Source organism: Lissotriton helveticus, chromosome 10 (assembly GCF_964261635.1).
Source record: "Lissotriton helveticus chromosome 10, aLisHel1.1, whole genome shotgun sequence".
Taxonomy (NCBI): Eukaryota; Metazoa; Chordata; class Amphibia; order Caudata; family Salamandridae; genus Lissotriton; species Lissotriton helveticus.
In genome coordinates this window covers 1,095,039,335-1,095,054,755 of record NC_136071.1, presented here as the reverse complement: position 1 = coordinate 1,095,054,755, position 15,421 = coordinate 1,095,039,335, and the positions used below count along the sequence as shown (strand labels likewise).

The 15,421-nt window shown below is 42.2% G+C and overlaps 1 protein-coding gene across 4 annotated transcripts in view; it reads left to right on the top strand.

Moving 5' to 3' along the window:
* The window catches only part of BMP15 (bone morphogenetic protein 15), a 94,272-nt gene that overhangs the window by 32,778 nt on the left and 46,073 nt on the right, over positions 1-15,421 (top strand). For 2 of the 4 annotated variants that reach the window (XM_078663820.1, XM_078663817.1), the window contains exon 2: positions 13,115-13,258. The exons of 1 other annotated variant lie outside the window; for it this stretch is intronic. In XM_078663820.1, coding sequence (XP_078519946.1) covers positions 13,115-13,258 — 144 coding nt within the window. The remainder of the gene's footprint in view (positions 1-13,114; positions 13,259-15,421) is intronic. One more of the 4 variants, XM_078663818.1, reaches the window with a different exon arrangement.

Here is a 15,421-nt window from a genome sequence, read left to right as displayed (position 1 = left end):
GGGCATTCAGCTGATCCTCTCCCTCACCAAGGACCCCGCCACCGCCAAAACCAACCTCCACGAAGGAATGAATGCCGTCGCCGAATGGATGAAGAACAGCCTCCTGAAACTGAACGCGGACTAGACGGAGGTCCTCGTCTTCGGCTCCACCCCCTCCACCTGGGACGACTCTTGGTGGCCGACCGCACTGGGAGCCGCACCAAAACCCACCGACCATGCAGGCAACCTGGGGTTCATCCTGGACTCATCACTCTCAATGACCCAGCAAGTCAACACCGTCTCCTCCTCTTGCTTCAACACCCTCTGCATGCTCTGCAAGATCTACAGATGGATCCCCACCTACACTAGAAGGACAGTCACAAAGGCCCTTGTCAGCAGCAGACTGGACTAAGGCAACGCCCTCTATGCAGGAACCACAGCCAAAGTCCAGAAACGACTACAATGCATCCAGAACGCCTCCGCACGACTCGTCCTAGACATCCCCCGCCGCACCCACATCACAGCTCACCTGAGACCTGCACTGGCTCCCAGTCAACAAGAGGATCACCTTCAAGCTCCTCATTCGCGCTCACAAGGCACTCCACGACACCGAACCAGTATACCTCAACAACTGTCTCACCTTCTACACCCCGAGCCGCCAGCTTCGCTCCGCTGACAATGCCCTCGCCAATGTCCCACGCATCCACCGGCAGCAGATCCTTCTCCTACCTCGCCGCCAAGACCTAGAACACCCTCCCCACCCACCTGCGACAGACTCAGGACCTGCTGACCTTCAGGAGGCGAATCAAGAACTGGCTGTTCGAGCAGTAGCTGCACCCCCCTCAGCGCCTTGAGACCCTCACGGGTGAGTAATGCGCTCTACAAATGATTGATTGATTGATTGATTGAGTGTCCAGATGCTTTCCTTTTAGTTTAGTCATGTTCCAGACCACATATTTCTTTAAGAGGCTTATTTGCCTTATCGTCTGTTTCTGATGTGACCTTTCCAATCCATTATGGCGAGATAGTACTTTCTTGTCGTCCTCGCTGTCCTGTCCCATCTGGGAGAATAAAAGGGAACTGGTCATTCTGCTCGGTACATCGCAATGATGCTCTTGACTCGTTGCTAGCTTCTTCCCCCTTCTGGATATGCTAAGTGAGCCACTAGATGGCGCACTAACATCCCTACAGCATTCAGCATATTAATACTGATTCGATATTATTTCATAATGAGAAGAGGGGGTTGCACATTGTAGTATGTTATACATTTAATATTTTTGCTTGTGAAAATTACAGGCTAACTCGATATTTTAATAAGACCTGTTCGCTGGCGTTCAATGAGATGTAAAGCAAAATCACCTGCCCCTGTATTCTAAATTCGTTTTGTTTTTTAACTAAGACAAGGTTTTTTTTGTTTTTTTTAAATGTCCTGGGCTAGTGGTTCTTAACGTGTGGTCCGAGGATCCCTGGCGGTCCGCGTGACCTACTCAAGGGGTCCACAACTGTTTTACTAAAATAAACAATACTAAAATAAAGAAAAAAATAAAGTATATCCAATTAAAGAAGCAAAATTGGAAAATTGAAACATTTTTTATATTTGGTTGCGAAAGAAGCCACATATTTCAATGTTTGCGCATTTATTGGGTGTATACTTGTTTCTGTATTTTAGGGTTTTGTTTTGAATCACAAAAATTCTTAGGCCGACGTCCCCAGCTTCCAATAATGACCGGATTCCAGTAATGATTCAGTGGGTGTCAACACAAGTCAAAAGATTAAGAAACGCTGATCAGGGGAAAGGTTACCAACAGCAGGGCAGGGTCTCACTTATCTCAGCAAAAACGCTTCCTGTTCACAACTCAAACAGCAGCACCGACCTCTCTCCTGTGAGCAGAAAATGTCGTCAGAGCGATATTGGTGTCCGGTGTCGTCATCCTGGGGACGAAGTACATGTTGTGGCAAATGTACAGCAAGTTACTGGATCACAGCCATAGACAGTGATTCACTAGAATGCCAGGGATAGCGGATGTGACGTCACGCGACCTTTTGAAACCCGAGAGCATCACAGGGTCAGTTGACCCCTGTCCCCTTTGAGGTCCTTAGCTGCCTTCTATTGACTGGGCTAAGGGTCCAAAAGGGGGAGAGACGTGCACCAGCTCTGGTGACTTTCTGTAGTGTTGCAACTTTTAGCTGAGGTTAACTTGTTTAGTGTGCAAGTCGAAAACTAGTAGCATCGAGGTATCCAAATCCTATTGTTCGTGCCGAAGTGGTACTCTTTAGACAAATTTAACATCAAAAACTTGGAAGTGTGTTTTTCTTGTTTTAGTGCGTAGTCATTAATAGTGATGTCACATAGCCATGGATGCCAAGCTCGACAGAAATGTGTCCACCGAAGTAAGTGGTCCTGTGAATGGCAGTGAATCAATAGAATCACATCTTCGACACAGACCTCCCCTCAACGTGCATATCACCAGGGAAACAGTCTTCCATCCACCTGAGTGGAGGCCATGGGGTACTCCGTGGACTCCCTGACACTATTTTGGTGGCCGTGAAGAGCATCCTTCCTCTTTGCCCATGTCTTCACGAGGCGCAGAGAACTTTAATAACTGTAATTGCTTTATTCTTGCATTCCCTATACATAGTGGTGTAGCTGATGAGGCAGATAGAGGGGTACCCTGGTCTGAGGCCCAGTTCAATGGTAACGGATTAAGTGCCTTGTCTCCATATATTAGACTCATGGCTTTGGCTCCATCCATAGACCAGAAGTTCTCCTTCCTCCGAGTGGACAATCTTAAAAGTGGAAGTGAATTTGTGGGTCACCAGCATGCATTTGTAAGTACCCCAAACAAAAGACACACAATTGATGGACGGAATGCAGAACAAATCAAAACATTCACCCCAGTCAAGAGATCTGGGTTAAATCCATCATTTTTTTGCTCACCATGCCAACCCAGTTTAAACCTGGCTGAAGAGGGGTGAAACCCTGAAACCAGTCCTAGGATGCTTGTTTCCGGCCCAGGAAGAACCTGGCTTGGCAGTTCGGGCTGGACTGTTCCCATGAGGTTATATATAGGGTTATATTTATATTATATATATTATAAATAGGGTCAAGACTGATTTGCATATGGCCAGGTCTACGCTGGAGTGGCATGGTTAGCAAAATGATGATGGATTTAACCCAGATCTCTTGACTGGGGGTGAATGTTTTGATTTGTTTTGCATTCCATCCATCAATTGTGTGTCTTTTGCTTTGTAAGTATACCAGGCACTGATCAAAAGGCTGTGCCAGAGAGGGATCTATTGAAAAGGAGACTGAGATATGGTGTTTGAGGGACACCGCAAGACACTTGACTGTAGGCCAGGCAGCAAGGTTTTACACATCGAACTGGGAAATAATGAACACGGGTGGGTTGGGTCTACAGACCAGATGAATGCTACACTTCCACTCATAAAAGTGTTATTACTAGGATAATGTTTTCCTGAACAGACCAAGTGTTCCATCATCACTTGCCTCATTTGACACATGCATAAAGGATCCAGACGTCTTTTAGATATGAAACTTCTGAAACTGGTGGCAATGTCCCCTGACCCCCAAAATACTTGGAAAAGTTTAATCTCTTATTTTACTGACTTCTTTAGAATCTCACGCAGGAGGGAGAAAATCAAATCCCTTTCAACTTGTACAGCTCGAGTCGTAATGTATTTTGTAACTTGCCAAGTTCAAAGCTGTTTGAAAAGACAAATGAAAGTAGGCACCCGTAAACAGCAATTTTGCTCACATAGAAACTTTTCTGTGTGGTGGCTCTTTGGTGCAAGCAACTTTGTTTTGGGTCATTATGCCCATGTCCCAGAGTAGGTCTACATGTAGAAATTTGTTAGCATCCAGAAATCACATACAGATATTAACAGATCTTTTGCAGTTGGTTTTATGGGCCTAAGACAGGTTGTAGATTTCTTCCTCTTGATGGCAGTAGCTAATCCATTGTCATGGAAATAAAAAGGACCATTCCTAAAACTGAAGCGCACGGCAGCGGGTCTAGAATGAGTTTCTCCAAAAACAAATATGTTACAAGTCCGCAAGCAGAAATTTACACCTGTACTTTTCCATCTGCGTCAATCAACATGCACACCTGTACTTTTTCATGTGCGTAAATAAACATGCACATGCGTACTCCTTGGGATCGGCAACAGTGTGACTCCCATCACAACTCCTGGAATCCGTTGTGGATTCCATTAAAGTCAGGAATATGCTCAACATGTAGTCTTAATCTGACATGAGTAAATTCTTTACTTTTAGCCATTCCAATCAGGCCATTGCGTAAATGTCAGACTTGCTTTTTTTATTGTGAGTGGGGTCCAAATTTTTCCAGAAGTTTGCACAGACAGTTTTCCTAGTGGGGAAGCTCTGACCACTTTTTTCCTCCAAATCTTTTCAAAAGGGTGAAGGATCCCTTGATGATCACGCATGTGATGAAGGATGGTGGGAGAACAGATGACCAGATCAGACGCCAAACACGTGGAGAAATAGGCTCAAGAATTAAACCACAGTCTAGCAGCTCCGAATGGCAAAAGTAGCAAAACATTCTTACTGAAGGGCTTGAGAATAGAGATTTCTAAAATTCCAACAAAAATAACAAAGAATAGCACTCCTTGGCTCTTCAGTGCGCACCTTTCTACAAATCTAGCTCAAGTAGAGCTCTCCTTAAGTGAGATCAACCTATCTTAAGAAGAAAGCACAGCTGAATATTCTAACCGCAAGACCAATGAGGGACAATATATTGCTAAAGCACCCGTCCAGCACCATTGTGTGTAGAAGAATGCATCTTGCACATAGTACCAGTGAATCCTTCTTTCGAAAGCAGACTGTTTGCTTTAAATTAGCATGACTCAAGCATGGCTGATAAAATGTACAATAATTGATTAAAAAAATTGGCATCCTTTCACTCTGGGAAAGCCCCCCTCTCGCTCTCAGAAGACCCATCCACCACTTGGGCTAACCTCTACAACTGCATGATGAGTGTCACCAATTTAATGAAGACCAACTGCCTGAAACTCAGCGTGGACAAGACAGAAGTGCTGATTTTTGGAAACAACACCTCCCCGTGGAACGACACCTGGTCGCCTGCCAAACTCAGACCCACACCAATAGACCATACCTGCAACCTCACCATCACCTTGGACCGCAAACTCACCATGAAATACCAGATCAATGCAGTCTCCTCCGTCTGCTTCCAAACACTCCACCTGATCCATGAGATCTTCAGATTGCTCCCCAGTAACACCTGTAAAACCATCACTCAATCCCTCATCACCAGCCAGATGGATTACGGCAACTAGCTGTATACAGGAATCACCACCCAACTCCCGAAGAGATTCCATACAATACAGAACGTGGCTGCCAGACTCCACCGCAACCTCCCCAAATGGGCCACGTCACCCCACACCTCAGGAACCTACAATGGCTCACCATCCAGAAAATATGCCAATTCAAGATGTTGATACAGTCCTACAAGGCCCTCCACAACCACAGACCAGCATTCATTAACCACTGCCTGAATTTACTCCAATCATCCAGACACCTTCGATCTATCTCCCGCGCCCTAGCATACACTCCCCGCATCTGCCGTAGCCACTGTGGAGGACTCTTATTCACCTACTTTGCTGCAAAGCACTGCAACAACCTTCTCTTTCACCTCCGAACATCGACCTCTCTCCTGGAATTCAGAAAGGCACTCAAGGCCAGGCTGTTTGACTGATCCCAGTAAGATGCTGGTGCCTGGATACCCTCACAGGTGATAAGCCGAGCTCTACAAATACCGATTGATTGAATATCTAAGTACGTGAGGCAAATTAAACAAAATGTCATGTATTCCTAAGTGGTCTAATTTGATATACATTTTACTGATACGCTATGATATGATCGTTACTCTCAGAAGCAGATATATGCATAGTGGTGTTGCTAAACGAATTTGGAAATCTAATACCAAAACAATGAATTTACTCTAGATCCAAAATAACAAACACAAGTTTAAAATGGCACCCTGGGACGTTTGTTTTTGCAGAATAAAAAAAGTTACCAAAACAGGAACATGGGGGGGGGCCAGGGAGGAATGTTAACTAATCTCATAATCCATTAAATACTACAAATTTTGCTAAGAATGTCTCAACATTTAGTCCAAAATGAGAATGTATATATTTTACAAAACTATGTACAGTGTAAAAAAAAAAGCATAGAATAATTTTGTGCAAGTAGTGGTTTAGGAAAGAACTGGTGGCATAGCATTAGCAGTCTACCAGAAAAATTAAATACTCTTTCTTGTAAAGCAAGGTTCCTTATTGTTCTATAGCCTGCTTTAAGTGTACCTCTCTCACTGTATTTGTAGGTGAAGAGAGTAATATTTTTTCCTAGATATATCCTCTCATTTTTAACAAACCCTCGCTCTTGTGTATCTCACTTGTTTTGCAGGATCGGGTTAAAGTAGCTGTGGATATTCAAAGCCAGTCTTGGAATCTGAAATGTATTCGTCAAATATGTTTAAAGACGTCACTTTGCTTCTAATATATGTAAAGTAATTAATAAACGTACAAGAAAACTATTAAAGAAAAACATGGAGAACCTAACGAAAGAACATTATACTTTAAAAGTCTGTCCACTCCTTTTGATCCCCACCACTTTCGACTACCCAATGGGTGAAAATTTGTACATGGCCTTTTAAACCCAAGGTGTCTGCTTCTATTGCACAAATGTAGTTTATGACTACTTATAGGACACACTAAACCCCTTAAAAATGAATAAACCAGGTGTCTCCCTCTCATGTACCAAGCTGAACCAGTTTGTCAGAATGTGATGATATGATAGCTATGCTTTATAGTAAGTTTGCAAGTCAGATTTTGGAAGCTATTCAGGTCTTTAGCAGTTATATTCTTCTGTAGCAATCACAGTTAAACCTCCCTCGGTTTGCTTTAGTTGATCGCAATCATTACTTCCAACTTGACCTGTTCCTAGCTTTAGCCCTGACATGTAACAAAACTATCAAAGTATGCATCGTCAGCGTGTATCATTTATCTTTACACATATTTAAATTTCAAAATTATCTTAGGTAACAAAAGCTGTGGCACTGTCAAATTACTTCACAGTTGCTTGGATACATAGTTACAAAGGGCTCAACAACTGCAGGCTTATCAACAAGATTGTATTTTACCCCTGTTCAGCCAACAAAATTTGAGGGTCTTAGGTCTTTGCTCGATCAGGGATTCTCTTTTGTCTGGCGGTTCATGGACAGGCCCTATCATAAGGGTGCCCAATCTCTTTAAACTCATATGTTAGAACGTGGTAGTTAAACTCCCATTATGAGTCCACCTATGCTTAACAAAATAAATTCATTTTGCTGCTTCATAGTCTTTTAATAGTGTTCACTCAATATTTATCTACCATTCCTATTTTTGGAAGTATTGATTTGTTGATGTTATTCCATGAGGCAAATATGGAGAATTCGGACTCTCGCCCAGTTGGGGTCATTGCAACTATTGCAGAGGCTGCTGGCTTCATAAGGCAGTCTAAATGTAGTAATTCACAGGCAGTTATCAAAATAATTTGCAATGCCTCTTGCTTCTTTTGTCTGCTTGGAAATGTCAAGAGAGGTTTTGAATTTTAAAAATGTGCAAATTATCCCTGTAATATTAAGGATCCATGGGTTATACTCCGAATGGAATATAGCAGCAAGGTCCGTATTAAATAAGGGTCAAAGTTTGAGAAACTCCAATCTTAACCTTACACGATATTGTAAGGCTACCAGAACTAGAGCTAGCTATGTGAAATGCTTGTAAATGCTGAACTGAAACTAAGCAATTCCATTAACAAACTTTAAGTAGGGACTTGCTACTTAATTCTTCATGTGACACCTAATCCACTTTATTCGTCAATTGAATCAGAAGTTACAGAAAATGTGAAACATTCCAAAAATTAGTGCTTTTGAATATTTTCTGGCAAGTGCGTCAAACATCCAGGTTTGTCTTTTGTTAGAAAGCACCAGTGTTGACACCTATTCATAGCTTTGAAAGAGTGTTCGCAATCCATTTTAAAAGAGAGTAGTAAAGAAAGAAAGTGATAGGGGCTAATAAAATAGAAATTGGGTAAATACAATAAAAAAAAAGTTGTTTAATTGTTCTACTCTGCAAATTGTCCTCCAAACTTCCTCACATGATTGCACTTCAATTACGGCATCTTTCAAGACTTAGAAACACACCTATAAACTGTGAGATAAGAAACTGGTGTAATGTTTTAAAAAACAAAACTACATTTTGTCTGTCAAGCAGATGTTGACAGTTTTAATTAATTTCTTGCTACTTCTTACCCTTAAAACGGACACCGTTTCAAGTATTCTGTAGAATAAGCACACTGGCTTATGTCAAATCTCTCAATCATCACAGAAGGGGGAAAAAACTTACCTCACCATTACTGACCAATTCTGAAGAGAAGGATCTTTAGTTAGTGCTCCCAGGAACACTATCTGTAAAATGTTGCTGTGTACCTCAATACGCCCAGAGGAAATACATCCATCTGTGCAGAACCTAGAGAGAAACAGTTTGTGAAGTTATTCCAATGTCCAACAACACCTTAGCTCTCATCTTAGTTATCCTTAGTTCCAATCTACTACTACATTTGACGTCCCTTGAAGATATCCCACTCTCCCTAAAACAGTTTGGTGCTAAAACTTTTTGTGTTTTGTCCATTCTGCCAAATGCTTGAACTTTGCTCTCCCTAAACGTTTGGCGCACTAGACTGCTTCGACGTTGTTCCTACTTAACCGCACTGAATGACTTTTGTTTTCCATCACTAAAGTTTGATATTGAGCATTCCTTTTTACTCTTCAATCCAGTCTTGGCTTTTTGAAAGGCAAAGGGAGAGCTCTCTCCCCATCCATCTAAAAACCTATTAACTACTTGCCTTGTAGTTGTCTATAAAGACATTTTATTTGGCTCAAAATCTAGATTTTCTAACAACTGAAATGTCAAAGTGTAAAGAATGGATATTTCTCAATGGAGGCCCCCTTAAGCAACTGCTCCAATTAAAAGCCTAAATTCTAAGGGACCTAAATGCTTTCTAACAAGGTTTACTATTGAACAATGCATACACATGATTCTCAATACATCTTCACCCTTATACAACCAACAATCATTCTCACAACAACAAACACCCATTCACACACAAGAACCCACAAAAAACGAATAGCCAAAGAAGAGTAAAGCCAGGTAAATGAGTATGAAGGACTACACAAAGTCAACACACAAAATATTTAAATTTCTATGGACTAATTTTCCTCCATTCTGATAGTCGCACTAGACTTACTCACTCATCTGAAGATGAATACCTAGAGGAGCTACAAGAGCAATTAGCTCCGGAAGAACAGACTATCTCCTTGTTTCAGTTTCGATCATCAACCTTGACTGCATGCATCTTCACTGCCACTAACAATTTGGGCTCCAAAAACCTAGATACTTTCTTGGAAACACAACCAAGCAATCACGCCTGACACATTTACGCACTCAAACTTGCAACCAGTGATCTGGACACCCCACATATTACTATTGGGAAAATGTTCTTTCTACTTGTAAATGTCTTCCCTTTATCCACCGATATGGACGTTTTATCTATTCAGGGACTGATATTTATAGATGAAGGCACCATGTCCCTATAAAGTAACAGGGTGAAACACCTGTGTTGGTGTGGTGTGATCAGCCTATAACAATTTCCTCAATTCCTGAAAAGTCCAAAACATTAGTAGCAGCAAATTTTTCTTGATCATCCTATATATTTATTTGCTGAGTTTTATATAACGCAAACTTGACCCAAAGGCATCGTAGCACTTCACAATATTTGCATATAGTAATTATATGGCTAACATATTGGGGTAGGCATGAAGGCAAAATGGCAGTATGTGAGAAAAACATATGATGGCATTAGTATCAGTAACTGATACTTTTTTGAGGTAGAAACAGCACAGATATATAAATATTGTTTTAGCAGTGAATAGTTACATTTGCACATTGTTACACAGGGAATAAGTAAACGTGCATAGAGACCACATAATAACAGTGGGCTGTTGTGTGCAGTCGAGTGGATGGGCGAAATAGTTCAGGGGTAGCTTAGGGATGGGCCTCTTGGCGGCAACGGGGAGTGGGGCATAAGCGTTTTCCCTGAGGTAATGGTGCTGAGGCTAAGTCTTGAATTTGTGGGAGGCAGCGCGGGCCAGTTGGAAGCTATAGGAGGATGGGTTTAAATAATTGTTGAGGAGAAGGAGTTTCAATTTCGTCTTGAAGTAGGGGAAGGGTTTACGGTCGCGTAATTCTTGAGGTAGAGTGTTAAAGATTCTAGGGGCATTTCCAGGTGCGGGATTTCTCTTTCTTGAATTTTGTTAGAATCAGGAGAAGGCTGTTTGTACCGTTTTTGACCGTTTATTTGAAAATATTTATTGGTTTATCCGTGTTTAGAGCCTTGAGAGTTATGCATGCAGTTTTGAACATAGCTCTTGTCTCTATTGGAAGCTAGTTGAGCTGCTTGAAAGTGGGAGTGATGCTGTAATGTCTCCTCTCTCCCGATAGAAGCCTGGCCTCCACATGGAGTGGTGCTTTCAGAGGGGCTAGGTATGCTTTTGGGCCACCCGTATTCGTAGAGTTACCATAGTCCAGCTTGTGGAGAATGAGAGCTTGCACCACAGTTGTAGGTTATCACTAGGTATGAAGGATTTGACTTTTTGTAGGCGTTTCAGTGAGTAGAGGGCACTTTTTGCAGTCGTTACTATGCACCTTCATGCTTAAGTGATGGTTGACTGTGATTCCCAGGGATTTAACAGCAACAGAGATGGACAGTTTGCAGTTAATTCCGGTGATATTGTTGAGCCAGCAAGCTATTGTAAAGGATTTTTCTTTGGGTTGGATGAGGAAGAGTTCAGTTTTGTTGGGATTGCCTTTGAAGTGGTTGCTGGTTAGCCAGGAATGAACTTTGTATAGATTGCTACTTAGGTGATGGATGTCACTGACCAACGAGATTTTCATATAGAGATGGGTGACATCCTCGCTGAGGTAATAGGTGATTCTAGCTTGTTTCAAGATCACTGCGAAAGGTTACATATAGAGGTTGAATAGGGCAGGAGGCAGGGTTGACCCTGGTTGGACACTTTGTGAGACTGGATTTGCATTTGGGATTTCATTGTTGAATTTGATAAGCTCTGTGTGCTTTCCTATGAAAGAGGCAAACCACTGAAGGAGCACTGCAGGACAGTTTCTTTGATGCCTGCTCTCTTCGAGAGAATGTTTAGGAGGATGTCATGTTTGACAGTGTTGAAGGTGGCCGATTTGGTCCAGGAGGACTAGGAGGCATGTTTGTCCTTTGTCCAGAGACCTGTGAAGAATGTCTACGACATTCAGTATAGCAGTTTCTTTACTGCAGTCTTTTCTGAGACCCGACTGGAAGGTGTTCTGTAAGTTGTATTTTTCAATGTGGGTAGTGAGTAGAGCAAGCACACATTTGTTGATAGATTTGGTGAGTAGAGGGAGGTTAGTTATGGGTCTGTAGTTATTTAGGTAATTTGGGTCGGTGTTTTTTTTTTTTAATGAGGGGTTTACTTGGCCGAGTTTGAGGGGAGCCGGCATGGAGCTGCTCGATTGGGAGGAATTTATTATTTTGGTCCATGTAGCAGAGATGATGACTAAACCTTTTTACAGTGCCGTTGGGAGAGCTTCATACTCAAGAGGGGTCGATATAATCTATATCTCTGTTTACTTTAAAGTGATGAATGTATATTCACTCCCTGGTGGTAGATCTTGGATTAACTTTTGGACACTGTTCACAAACCAGTTAAATTCTCTAATGTATATAAACTCAATAGAGACTTTTCTGAGAACTTTGATACAGTCTTTGACATCTGTTTATTAATAGCTAGTGATATTATATCCTGGAGAGGAGAATTCAGTCCACTTATAGGTATTGTGCTAGACCGTTCCAGTATGACCATCAGGCCACAGACAAAAATACAAGCGATCTCTGGTTTGCATCATGGACTTCTTATAAGAGAAGAATGGTGAGCCAGACATGACGAGACTCTTGCATTCTGCTACTGCCCGTCAATATGTCACACCATGTCTTGTTTAAATTAGAAGCTGGTCTTTCAGGATGTTGGTCCCAAGCACATTAAAAGTAACATATATACCCCTACCTCACACACTATCTGACCATGTCTAATGGGTCTTGAATTGAATGCCCAAATTGGAAGTGTACTGCATGTGGTTACTGACTGTTATCTGCAAGAGTATATTTCTCAATTGCAGGTGAACAGCTCTCACATCGATACTTCCTCAGGCAAAATTATGCTTGCTTGTTTGGATGACGCCATGGGCAATGCTTACTTTGTATAAAGAAAGTTCTGGGGTCCAAAAGTTTAGTAAAAAGGCTGCTGCCCACTTCCACCACGTGTGCAGCCCACCGTCACCACTGGTGCCACCTAATTCTATATCCTCCACCCTGCTCTCTATTTCCTTTGTCCATGCTGTGCTGTCTATCTGCACGTCACTCATGTTTTCTCTTGCGTTTAATATTCATAGATTGTCACCTCTATCTTGGATTTGCCCTTTCTCCATTTCTTCTCCCATTCTTGCTCACCTTCCCTCATTGTCTATCTCCCCTTCTTACACCTCATCCTCCTCCTTGTTTCCCCCTAAAATAATCCATTACTTCCTCATGCTTTCCTTTTCTCACCCCATCTTTTTTCTCTCACACCCTCACTTCGTAACTCTTTCCCCTTCATCATCCTTTCGTGTTTGCTTTATCAGCTCTCCCTCTCCATTCCATCTACTTCCTTTTCTCCTGTTTCTTTCTCTTCACTCTTATCCTTCCCTCTCTTTAAAGCTGTGTTCTGTAGTTACCATTGCATTTGATTCCTCCCAGGCTCTGCAAAGAAAAGGCAGAGATCTAAAGTTTTCTATGGAGCCCTCTGCTTGTGCCTCCAATGCTAGGGATGCCAAATGCAAAGGCTGCCATTTATCTAAAATAAGATCTTTATATAACCAGTGCTTAGACTATAGCCACAATTGTTTTGCTTCATAAATCTGTTAATAACCTCCTTTTCTTTCTCCGTCTCAGTAGTACTCATGCTAGCGCTTGCTGGTGATGAGGGCTTGGGTGACAGTTCTGCGAGTGTTGATGGGGAGCCATTTGTATATCTTCTTGAGCATCTTGAGTGTGTGGAGGCAGGAGACGAAGACTGCATTCAATTGACCGGTCATGGTGAGTTGGTTGCCGATTACTATTCCAAGGTTCTTTGTATGGGTTGCCGGAAGGGGTACGAGTCAGAGTTTGACAGGCCAAAAAGTGGAGTCCCAGAGCGAGGTTTCTTTGACAAAGATTACATCTTCCGTTTTGTCCATTTGTTTTGTTGATTGAGGCAGTTGGTTTCCATCCATCTGGCTACTTCGGTCAAGCAGGCGGAAACTTTGGTTTCTGTGTTTGGCGTCTTGTTGGAGATCGAGTTCGTCCGCATAGGATAAGGTGTTGATGGCATTGTCACAGTTGATGATGGTGAGCCGGGTCATAAAGGTATTAAATAGATTGGAGCTGAGTGAGGATCCATGTGAAACTCTACAGATGAGGTTGACATGGTTTGAGATGAAGGGGGCCAGGCTGACTGACTGGGTGTAGCCTGTCGGGAAGGAGCAAATTCAGTGAAGTACAGTAGCTTGGATGCCAGATTCATGCAGTTGTCGGATTAGGATTGGGTGGGAGGCGGTGGCGAAGGCTGCAAAAAGATCGAGAAGAATGAGGCCCATGGTGTCACTTCTGTCCATGAGAACCCAAAAGTTGTCCTTGGCAGCGCTGAGGACAGTTTTTGCACTGTGGTTGGGTGTCTCTGTACTGTGGTTGAGCCTGAAAACGGATTAAGTGGTGTCGGGAAGGTGGATGTCAGCTCGATGGGTGTCCAGCATTCCTCATCTTTTCCATGATATTTGCTGGGTAGAGAAGCAGGGAGGTAGGCCGGTAGTTGGTTAGCGTCATTGCGTCTGCTGAGGTTTCTTGAGAGAGTACAGTGGCATGTTTCTAGGTGGCTGTGATGATTAACTCATTCAGGATCGGTGTTGGGGCTGTGCTGATGGTGTCCAGTCCTTTGAGATTGGAAGCATTTATCGTCAACTTTCTATAAATAAACATTGGCAAAGCCAAAATATCTCACATTTGGGACCTATTACTTTTGCCATTGTTTTTAGTACAAGTGTAGTCTTTCATTCATTTCAAACTGTGCCCTTGTCACTGCATGTTATGAGCTGCAGTGCCTTTTTACTTTGATTTTGTAATGGGATGCTTTCAGGCGCATCAAAGAACTATTTGTTGGCATTCAACCGGTCAGCCAAGGACATGAGACCTTGTTCAGGGCCATGTCCTTATTCGGCTGCTAAAGGCCAACTAACAAATGGTATATTGCTTAGCTAAATATTAGATAGGACTGGGTGTTTGCACATATTGGTGTTTCTCAAACCAAGTAACTTAAAAAGAGCTTTATGTTCCAGTAAACCATCTATCTTGCTCTCATAATCCGAGGGACTGCGTCTGCTGTCCTAATTTTGACAAAATCCAGTGCATTACAAGGAACTCCACTAAATCCACAGTACATTCACCAATGTTTATTTTGTAATGGAACAGTAAAAAGAACTGAACAGAACATGAAAATACCTCTGCATTGAAGTTTTGTGTAAAATGAATAAAGCACCTGAACTGTTCCAAATAGTTAAGACCTTCCAAGGGACACTCTTGTTGTATTGTGCAGATATTTAAAATAGTTTTTTCACTTCTAAATGTCTTGAGACTCATCACATTCTTCCTGTAAGGTTCAGGGAAAGTCGGCAAATGAAAACCTGACTAGGTTGTGTCCTCCTTCCACCTTTGACTTGACTTTCATGAAATTTGAAGCTGAGTGTCTTACATGATCTTCAGACCTACCTGCCAGCAGGAATTTCTCCTACCAGCATTAGCGTATACAGGACATGCGCACATCATGGCTCACACGGTCACCTTACTAGTGAACACATGTCGACCTTGTAGATGAGTCCTGTTGTGCTTAAAAATACATTTTAATCATGAACTCCACTTCTTAAAAGAAATACAATTATTCTTATTCCAGGAGGTTCTCAAGATCTTATTTTTGGTAGAGACCACAAATTAAGTTACCAACATTGGCCATAGGAAAGTGGAGACAGTTATGTATGTGCCGAACCCATAGTCTTAGTAAACTACTATTTACTCAGTCCCATCTCCCAGTAATTGTTTTTTAACCTACTTTGTGTTTTTACATTAGTCATTCAATTATGGCACATCATAATCTAATCTAATTTTGGAGTTGAAAGTGATGTCTTTCTGTCCATCTATCTCAGACGGCAGATCGGGGGGGGGGGGGGGGGG